This window comes from Dipteris shenzhenensis, chromosome 12 (genome assembly GCF_047967505.1).
Source record: "Dipteris shenzhenensis isolate YYH24624 ecotype China chromosome 12, Dip_SZ_1.0, whole genome shotgun sequence".
Classification (NCBI taxonomy): Eukaryota; Viridiplantae; Streptophyta; class Polypodiopsida; order Gleicheniales; family Dipteridaceae; genus Dipteris; species Dipteris shenzhenensis.
Genome location: NC_141607.1, coordinates 4,572,251 through 4,583,095, shown reverse-complemented (window position 1 = coordinate 4,583,095; position 10,845 = coordinate 4,572,251). Strand labels below are relative to the sequence as shown.

The window sequence follows — 10,845 nt, the reverse complement described above, 5'->3', positions numbered from 1 at the left end:
TGTGTGAGGTGGTTCCTAGCATTAGTCACACAAATGCTTCCCCTATATAAAGAAGTGCCTACATGCTTTGTGTATGTACATGAGAGCGAGTGTACATGTGCATATGTTAAAATCCTCACACTAGTCACACACTGTACACATAATAGCCCTTTATAGAGAAGAGAATATGCCTACGTTCTCTCTCTCTCTCTCTCTCTTTTGTACATGTTTAGAGAGAGAGTATTTGACTCACCAAAACTTCAAGCTTATGAGGGTTTGTTCTTTGTATATATGCTTCCCTTTCCTACATCCATACATGGAAAAAAAAAACATTTTGATCGTATATGATAGTGAAGCTTGTCCGCATAATGCACATGTACACTAGCTATATCATAGAGTGAAGCCTTTCTCGATCGTATATGATAGTGAAGCGTTGTCTAAAACAAGCTCGTCTTCTTCATAATTCTGTAGAATTCCTCTTCATTGATCTCACCATCTCCTGCACAAAAGGAGATACATCCAAGAGCGCACACTCAGTTGCATGATGCATCTCTGTCGTATAACAGGAAAACCAGCCATTGCACATATCCCGTACATTTCTCTTACCATCACGGTCTGCTTCGTCGATCATCTCCTGCAGCTCCTCGTCCGTCATATTTTCACCCAGCTCCTTGGCTACCCTCTTTAGATTCTTGAAGGAAATCTTTCCCTGCCCAGATCGCCAACAGCTTGTAAGTCCTACAACGGTTTTGTTTACTTCTTTAATGGCAGCATAGAATCTTGATCGGGATCTAACATCAGCCAGCCAACGTGATTTTACCGTCTCGTCGTCATCGAATAGCCTGAACGCTTTCATAATTTCTTCTTTGGAGTCGCGCTCCCCCATCTTCGTCGTCATCATCTGCAAAAACTCCTCAAAGTCGATCGTCCCGCTGCCGTCTTTGTCGATATCTGCAATCATTTTCTTGATTTCCTGCGGGTATGGCGGCATGCACTTCGTTTACAATCACATTTGAAAAGGATTAGCTTCCGTTTCCGAAAGCATACACGTAAAAGCCTTTACCTCCTTCTTTGGTTCAAATCCTAGAGCTCTGCAGCAGAAAACAGAAAAGATTAGCTAAACGCTCATCATTCAACGCGGAAGTCTTCTACGACAGTACAAAGCGAAGCTATTACCTCATCGCAACCTTCAACTCCTTGGCGTCGATAGTGCCTGCATTAAGAGTGACAACACTTCATTTCAGCAGAGCGCGGAGAAGTATACTGTTTCACCTGCTCTATTATACCCATGAGACATAACCTGAGCCATCGGTATCGAACAGGTCAAAAGCTTCTCTGATCTCCTGCTTCTGCTCTTCTGTAAGTCCTTGATTCCGGCCCTTGTTTTTGTCGCGCCTTGCAGCTCCAACACCTTTACGAAAGCTCGACTGGGATATCCAAGCATGTATGTCGTCATTGGCATGATCTAGAAAGGAAAATAGAACGAAGGGAACAAAAAGCATTTCCACGTCTACGAAGAATGTATCACAGCCATATGCCACGTACAGGGTCTCGAAATCAGCGATAGAGCCGGCATGGGATTATGGCTGGCCTAGTTACGAGGCAAATAGTTCAGGCAAGAGAAGTCTGCAGGGATGATGCTTACCATGGCGGTTGAAGGATTAGAGCTGCTTAGTAATCGAGTAGGATGTGGAAGATGAAGAAGAGAAGCTGAGATCGTTGAGAGATAATGTAGAGGCTTATGGGTATTTTGTAATACGCGCGACAAGAGAGAAGCAATGGCAAGAACAACTTCTCGTAAACAACCACCCCAACACATGGTTATGCAACGGCCACCCACAAACGAACGCCTCATTTACACCTTCCATCCTTCATCCTTTCCCTTGACTATTCCTGTTTTGTAACACCTTTCGAGTTTCATCTTCTTTCTTCTTTCTTCTTTTCTTTCTATATCTAAAGGAGACTATTCTTCTATATATAAAGGAGATTTATCCCAAACCTGCCACTTGGAGCATTGCGGAGGTTTGGATAGAGGAGGAAGGTTAAAAGAGGTTCGGAAGAACATGAGCATCCATGGGGTGCAACTTTTGGAAAATGCAATATTCTTCAAGGGGGCAATATGCTTGGAATTACAATAAAGAAAGAATGTGCCTATTTGTACTTGGGTTAGATATTGCTTTTTGGAACAAGATCTCTAACAATTGTTCATATATAAGGGTTTGATATATATGTTTAAGACATAAGAGAGCATTTGTATTCATTGGGCTCTTCATAAAGTCCAAGTCATGAACTAAGAATTTGCTTTGCAATAATGCATCTAAATCCATTGTTTGTATTTGAGATTCCACAAAAAGAATTATTAGAAGGAAATAGATGTTTTTTATTTCATTCACTTGCTTCAAATGCAATAACAAAACCAGAGCTATTGACAGTGAATCTCCCACTAGTTTTTGTCAATTTATGTTTGCCACATTCTAGCATTACATCTTGGTCATACATGTCAAGAAAAGGAACACATAAATGAAATAGGAGATCCACGTATGGTCCTCTGATTTGTAGAGGCACATGCTCACCACCACGCTATAGTATATCAGTTGTCAAGCAAGCAACTTGCATAATACTTTGGGCGCTTTTGCAAGAATAGCAATAAGGCCGAAGAGGGTCATGGCTGACGCGGAGGCCTCCACAACTTTGCACTCGTGCTCAATCAAATCGGCATTGACATTTGTAAAGCGCAAGATACCAAACACCTACAAAAAGCAAAGAAGTGTTATGGATGCATTTACATTGAAGAAGCTGAGATATGTTTTAAGAATTACCTTTGTACCATAACACAAGCGTGACACTTGGGCTACAAATGCTTCCTTTAATCCATCCTTTGTTGGTCCATCTGCAAGCTCATTTAGTACCGTGAAATCAAACACACAAATGGTTCCCTCTGCTTTTAAGAATGAGACATTCTTAAGCACATACGTAACCACCCCATCTTCATTGAACTCTTGTATGAGTTGTGTAAGTGTGGATTTACACTCTTTGACAAATGCAAGCTTCAATCACCAAAATCAAACACAACAATAGAGGGTATAAGTTGTTGAAACATTTAGTTTAAACCTATGATATCACAAGAAAAATTCACTTATAGTAGCTTGATCTTGGTCCCTAGGTCCATCAGCAACAATGATTTGATCAATCATCCCATCCTCGCTAGTAACCTTAATGATCACAATTGAAAAGGTTCCCACAACATTTGCCACATTCCAATTGCAAAAGTTTATCATTTCTACTGCCCAAGGCACATATGTGCATAGAGAATGATCGGGTTCCAAAAGAAGGTTGCCATCAAAAGGTTCTCCTCTAATAATGTATGTGGTTGCATCAACGAGTAGAGAAAATTTTGAGGTTCCTCCATCACTTGTTCCTTTGGAACAACACTGGCACCCTCAATTCTATCAAATTTCCCGACTTGCAAGAAGTTAACAAATTGGTGAATGTAGGTCGAGGGTACAACCAATGTGATAGTATGGGAGCAAAGCTTGTCTATCAAATTAGCTTTCAAAAAGATAGCATATTTGGCATTTGGTACTTTGTAATAAGTACCATACTTAGCAAGCAACTTGCCTTCGAACACAAACCTATGAGGTACACATTCAAATAGTTGGGTTATGGCCAAGGACACTAATGAATTTCCACCACCTACAAAATTCTCTTTGCTAGGGACAATAGCTTTAGCATTGGATGAAAGGTAATGGGGTGGTGGTTGTGAATTGTTATTGTCATTTGGTCCATTATAGGAATTCACTTCATCATCATTTTGTTTGGAGAGAACATGCTTGCCAGCTGCAAATCGAAAAAATAAAATTATGTGAGTTTGATTTTGCATGCTATGTCATAATTCATATAATTTATTGCCATAAATGTGTTTAGTTAGCATTAAAACCACAATTATGAGATTTGAAAATTTCAACTTTAGATCAATGAAAACAAAAACATTTAACTATAATATAGAGAAGATGACTTTTGCTAGCATGAAAGCAATATACTCATTAATAACACAAGCAACTTTGCAAAATTATTCCATATTATAATGCATCAAATTAATAGATTCTACTTGAGTCTCAAATCCATCATATAAAAACAACAATAATTGACTCTATAGCTAATCAATCTGAGTGTATATTAATGATGTCAATCATGCCATTTTCAATATGGGAGGTGCATGTCTTTGCACGCTTGGCATGGTCCTTGGGCAACACTCTGAGAACATCCACTTAAATAGGTAGGAGAGAAGTTTTTTCCAAAAATCCTTTCACTTTATCTTAAATGGTGAAAAGGTAGGAAAGTGTGCAGAGAAGCTCGTGCATAGTGCCACTTTTATCCCTCCTGCAATATTGAAGATTGTAAACAATGTGGGGTGGAACAATTGTGGATTTTGACATTTTCCAATTAATAGTGGTGCAATTTATTTTGACGTTTTGGATGGTTTTGTTTTATGTCAATGTCAAGTTTTTTCCAAAATTTTCATAATTCTTTTTATTTTTTATATTTAGAACATTTGGGTATATATAGATTATAAAGTTACTTTAGTTTCAAAGTTTCACTATCATAGCCATAGTTCTCCTAGCTACCAAACTACCATGGATTCTGCTAGGTCTGCCTTCCACGATTTCATCTCCCATACTCCATTAATTGATAGAGAGGAGGAGCTATTTCCAGTCTTTGATAAGAGCATAGATGTCCTAGGCACCTACTTGGGAGCCTAAGATGATTTTGAAGACCTCATCGAGTACATGCAAGACTACATCGTGAGTTTTGCATATCAACTATCCTCCTCCCAAAAGCAAAGCACTCTACTGTAAAGTAGTAAGGCTCCTATCTTCCTAGAAAGAAACAAAGATGATGGCCTTGTGCTGTACAATGGAAACAAGCTCACTAGACTTATGACATGGTACTATGCAAGAGGACATAAAGATGGAAAACTGGGAAACCTTCATAAATTGCACTGTGCTGCAGTCAGACTATGGCGAAGGGACTACCTAAGCAACGACATTCCTCAAAGGAGTAAGTCTTGTGACTGGGTCATGCATGTTAATTAGGAACCTACCTTCAATCTTCTTGTCGAATAGCTTTGACTTCAGGAACTTTGTATCGTTCTCTAGCATCTCTATGAAAGGACGATGTGCTACAGTCAGACTATGGTGAAGGGACTACCTAAGCAATGACATTCCTCAAAGGAGTAAGTCTTGCAATTGCACCCTCTACAAAAAGATGGGTCCCAATTGATTATTTGAAGTACTTGTTCAATCAAGAACCTAGGTTCGTGAAGCGTTTAGATTGCTTTCGAGCCCAGCTCACACCCCTAGGTTTTAGGGAGGTGGACACTGATGACCTCCTAGCATGTGGAGTCATCAGAAACATAGGAAATAGGTCCCTATCCTGGGAAATGACCTTTCTTTTCCTTCTCTAGGAGGGACAAATGGAAGAGGAGGCCTCAAGCCTGACCCTGCCCCTGCCCTTTCCGATCCTCTTATTTCTGTAGATGAGCCCAATATCTACAATGAAGAGCCCATAGATGAAGAAGCTGAGGAGCGGGAAGCTGCATTGGCCCTGGAAGTGCTCCAGCGACCTCCTGAACCCCATTCTACTTCTCAAATTCCATCCACCTTGGGCACCACCTCTGTTGACCCCAGAACAATGATATGGTTTCTTGCTCCCCTTCTTGTCGAGTTGAAAGCATTCATCTCAAAGGTTTGCAAGCCAGATTTCTTTTTACTCTTCCAAGTCATTGTGCCCCTTACGCAATGGTACCCTCCAAGCATTTCTCTTGCACATTGGTTTGTTTCTCGCCGTGCACATCTCACAGTCCAAGGTGCTTCTTTCCTTGCGAACGAAGACTCTGGATTTTGGAAGCTCCCCTCAATCCTAGACTACGTGTGCTTGCATATTCAGCCTCCAACTCTAAGTGGAGCTGGTACTTGTTGGAGACATCCTCGAATGGTGCCATGACTAAAGGAGTGTAGAGAAGGAGAAGGTGTGGAGATGCAGGCTTGAAGGAGCAGCATGCAAGAAGAGGGAGGGTTAGGAGGAGGAGGGATGGGGGAGGGAGGACCAGTAGTTGAAGAGGAGGAAAGGGGCAGCAGGTGTGGAGGGTGAGGATGAGTAGGCATGGAGGAGGAAGGAGGGAGGATGGAGGAGCAGGAGCGAGGGGGGAGGAGGAACAGCAGTGAAGGAGGAGGGAAGGGGAGGGCAGGAGGAGCAGGCATGGGGGAGGGAGGGAGGGGGAGGGCAGAAGGAGCAGGTGTGGAGGAGGGAGGGAGGGAGGGGGAGGAGGAGGGAGGGGGAGGAGGGAGTGAGGAGGGGGAAGGGAGGAGAGGGGAGGGGGAGGAGGGAGGGAGGGAGGGGGGGGGAGGGAAGGGGAGGAGAGAGTGAGGAGGGGGAGTGAGGGAGGGGGAGGGAGGATGGGGAGGGAGGGAGGGATGAGAGAGAAGGAGGGAGGGAATTCAAAATCTGAATTTTTAAATTTTGAATTTTTGAATTTTGAAAATTTTGGCTCCCACCTAGGAGTAAGAGTTGTGTAAGAGGTGTAAGAGGTGGGGTCACTTGTGGGCTTAACCCACCTAGGTGAGGGGGGGTTAGGACTTTTTGGGACCTACCTTGGCCCTTTCATTAGGACTAATCCATTTCTTAATCCATTCCTTATGAGGCCCTTTTGAGACCCCAATTCTCCCCTAATGGAGAGAGCTCTCTACACTCTGTGTGTTTCTAAACAAAGCCACAAGCAGACACACATTGTTCCTTGCACTTTGCCAATATGGCATCTCTAGCCAGAGAGCCCGAAGGCTAATCGACTGATTCTCCTTCTGTTTTCCTTACTACCTATGCATTGCCTTTTTGTTCAATGAAGGGAGGAAGCTTTGCGAGAAGTAGAGTGGGAAACATAGTATAGTAGAGCTACACAAAAAATAGAGTAGAGTAGTAGAGTTGCATCAGAGCATGCAACAGTTGGAAGCCGCAATAGTCCTACTGGCATTGCAAACAAAGGCGTCATATTCCAATTATTAGATAGGAAAGGACTCGTGTGAATAGTAGTAAGCCAACGGCTAAGAATTGCACCTGGAAATTGTTCAGGTTCCGCTACTCCATCCACCATGCATCCTTGGAACTACGTTTTGCCTGAGGATGTCCACTACCTCGTGAGTAGCATTGGGGAAGTTGTAGATGATAAGGATGGGAATGAAGGTCATAAGTGCATTACTTCAAAAGATTTGCCATTTTTGAATTCGGCACTTTAGCACATTACTTTAGCAAATCTGCCATTCTCAACCTTGGCAATACTTTTGCCATTTTTTAGACCTTTTTTGTAACATTGTAACATGAAAATGTAGACCTCCATTGTAACATTTAACCATAATTCTTTCACTTGTTAAATTTTTTTTCCTTTATATTTAGCGTCAGTATCAGCATCGAAAAGTGGCCCATGTCTTGTAGTGAAAGAAGCCTTGAATGCACATGATATTTTAGAGTTATGCATAGTGAAACCCCCTTGTTGTTGCAAAGAAGGAGGATTCAAAGGACTATGTACTCAAGCAAATTAAAGGCATGGATTGTGGGATTGATTCATTGCTAGACTTAAAACGACGCTATAGATATACATTCCTGCAAAGTATCCTTTTTCTAGCTCTCGGATGATCATCAATCTCATGTCTTTAAGGTGTTTACTATTGGGTGAGAATCCATACCTTACAAGTTTGGCGAATAAAATGACGTCAGGTGAGAGCTTGGGACAACAATGGTTGCACTTTGATCATGTCCACCGGGGTATAGGATGGTCTACCATGGGTTCCCATGTGTATGAACCATCGAGCTTCTTACCATTACTACATGTGAATTCAAGATTGAAGATAATGGTGCACATATAAAGTTTTGGTAGTTCTCAGTAATGAGAAAGTAATAAAGAACGGGTTCCTATGCAAAATTTAGAGGCTTCATGGTGGATGGGGCAGGTGTTAATTGGAACCTATGAGAGCTTCCCTAGTTCTGATGATAAGGTTCCATTACAATTCCAAATAATGTAGAACAAGGTCTTGATATCTCGATTCTAATCAGCCCAGCCCCCCTAGATGGGAGAAGGGATAGCTCAATGAGGCATTTCCCATCTCATACCACTTCCCACTTCCCCTCTTTGTAGGCAAAATCCCACTGCTACATCAAGGTACGCTACTTATAATATGTTATAAACTGGATATTGCATTTAGCATTTGCAATTTAGTGCACTTTCTAAGAAGGAAGGACATATTGGATTGTCAAGGTATACAAGCAATATAGATTGCATACATTATAGACTCAAAAGAAGAAAAAAGAGCATACATTATAGACATAAAAATGATTGTATTATTTGCAATTCTCTAGATTGTTCTAACATGATACAAATCCAAAATAAAATAATATATTCTAGTCTTCTCAAGATCTTTCTCAAATGTATGGAGCTTTATTATATCATACCTCTCCATGCAAAGCATTGCTAGCTTCTTCACTAGTGTGAAATATTGACATCATTTGACATAGCATGATGTCTCTTGATCATAGTGTAAGTAGATGCTTCCTCAAGGGCTCGGGGGGGGCACTATGTATAAACTATCTATATCACGTGCATTCAAGGTTTATTTGTAAAATCCCTTATCCGTAGATTTTTCATTGATAAGATGTACCCTTTTTCTATACAAATTTGTAATTTTTTGCTAAAATCATTTTAAATAAACCCTTACGTAAGTCAAATTCTATAAATTTTAGAAATTAAAAATATCCTTCTGCTGAGCTCATGTGATAGGGTTACATAAGATGACTGACCCCCCCAAGCTCAAGGGTAATTGGGATGTGGGAAAATGTAATATACCATCCCATGTATGTTGCATATGTAGATTACCATGTCTAGAATCATTTAATTATATTTAGAGGGGGTGATATGATTGGATGGGTTCTCTACCTTGGGTCTAGCTAGCTTTTGTGAAAGATTGTATTTATGCTATGAAGGACCATGGTTTGTACAAAATTGGGGTCCTTTGTCAATTTGGAATACACAAGGCATGGAGAAGTCACACTATAGAGCGAAGACAGCCTACTTCAAGAACTCAAGGCATGGTGGTGGTGTCACTCGTAGCAATGTATTGCTTGAGATGTTCGACTGGTTTTTTAGATGTTTACTAAGAAGGACTTTGAAGTTTGAAAAGGCAAAGGCATCAGAACTAGCAAAAGCATTTCAAATTGTATCAAATAATAGAAGGCATAGTGCTTGGAAAGCATCCATAGGTAGTCAAGGAGTCGCACGTTGGTTGCAAGCTAGGGTGAGAGAAGGGAGCAAACAGGTCCAACCACCAACAAAAGCTATGGTGTAATTGTATACAAATATGAAATAAATACATTGCTTATTTTGACCACAATTTGTGTACTCACTCTTTAATATCTTGCTTATTTTGACCACAATTTTTGTACTCACATGATGTTGGGGAAAGTGGGGACATGGTGAAGGAGGGGGGAGAGAAGGGAGGGGCATGGGCAGGGCAAGGGGAGGCATGGAGTGGTAGCAAGGGTGGGGGGAGGGGGGATGGGGGTATGGGGGAGGGCGACGGGTGTGGGCAGGGCAAGTAGGGGGAGGGCAAGGGGGGGAGGGCGACAAGGGTGGGGGGGTTGGAGGGGTTAGGGCAGGGATTAGGGGCACGATGAAACCCTAAATGTAATTAAAAGGGATGTCAAAACATGATGGTCCCTTATAAAAATTAAAAAAAAACCCTAACTCTCATTATTCAATGGCAAGAGTGAAGAACACTGCTAGACCCACTGGACGCCGCCTCCACCCTTCCTCCCCTAGCTCCACCACCTCCATGGCATCCATGCACACGAACCTATTCGGGTTCGGTGGTGCCTCCCCCGACTCTCGTGAGCCCTCCCCCAACTCCCCCAAGTCCCGTGAGCCCACTCCCTAGTCTCTTGAGCCTTCTTCTCCTCCGAAGTCCTGTGAGCCCACTCCCCAGTCTCTTGAGCCTTCTTCTCCTTCGAAGTCCTGTGAGCCCACTCCCTAGCCCCAAGAGCATGAGCCTGCCCCTCAGCCTTTTCCCCAGCCTTCCCCTGAGCCTCACCCTCAACCTTCCCCTCAGCCTTCCCCTCAACCTTCCCCTCATCCTTCCCCTCAACCTTCCCCTCATCCTTCCCCTCAACCTTCCCCTCAGCCTTCCCCTCGGCCTTCCCCTCCCCATGAGATCCGTCTCCCGATTGAACAAAATGTGTTCAATAACCTCTCGGATATAGAGAGGCTTCTTGAGGGTCAACAGACTTGCAGGAAGAGCACCATCTTAACACAGGTCAGGAGAAAGAATCCACCTCCCAAATGGAACATCACATAGCACCTGGTTCCATCAACATTGCAAATGAGGAAGGGATAGAAGTCGACGACGCTGTAGTGGTAAGTTCGAACAATAATTTTTATTTTGATGTTCTTTCAGTATAATTTATTTTGTCGGTCTTCTAATGTTTGTTGAATTGTTGCAGGATGCATTCGAGCTTGATGAATTGTCATCTCAATGGGATAATGTTCGCAGCACATTTGGGCGAGATCATTCTTTGGCCCATTACCTTGGCAAATTCGTAGAGCATATCGTGGTCTTTCACGGCAAATTTTCTCCTCGAGGTCCTTTAGAGCTGTTGAAGTGCAAGGCATTGTCGTGCACTATCGGATTCTCCAACATTACTCGGAATGTCGACAAAGTCATTTTGGTACACCACCTGGCTGCTATCAATGCCTTTGGATCGAACATTCATGGTAGGGAATCGACGGCAATGGCTAGGTCTCTGGCAGTAGGAGAGGAGGATGCTAGT

The 10,845-nt window shown here is 42.5% G+C and overlaps 1 protein-coding gene across 1 annotated transcript; it reads right to left on the bottom strand.

Moving 5' to 3' along the window:
- Positions 1–416: 416 nt before the first annotated feature.
- Positions 417–10,599, bottom strand: LOC147895716 (caltractin). Its single transcript, XM_087382997.1, has 7 exons — positions 10,572–10,599; positions 1,280–1,375; positions 1,156–1,192; positions 1,043–1,070; positions 800–952; positions 586–688; positions 417–478 (listed from the first exon to the last, which is right to left on the bottom strand). The coding sequence occupies exons 1-7, from the start codon at positions 10,597–10,599 to the stop codon at positions 417–419; spliced, it is 507 nt and encodes a 168-aa protein (XP_087239123.1).
- Positions 10,600–10,845: the final 246 nt, after the last annotated feature.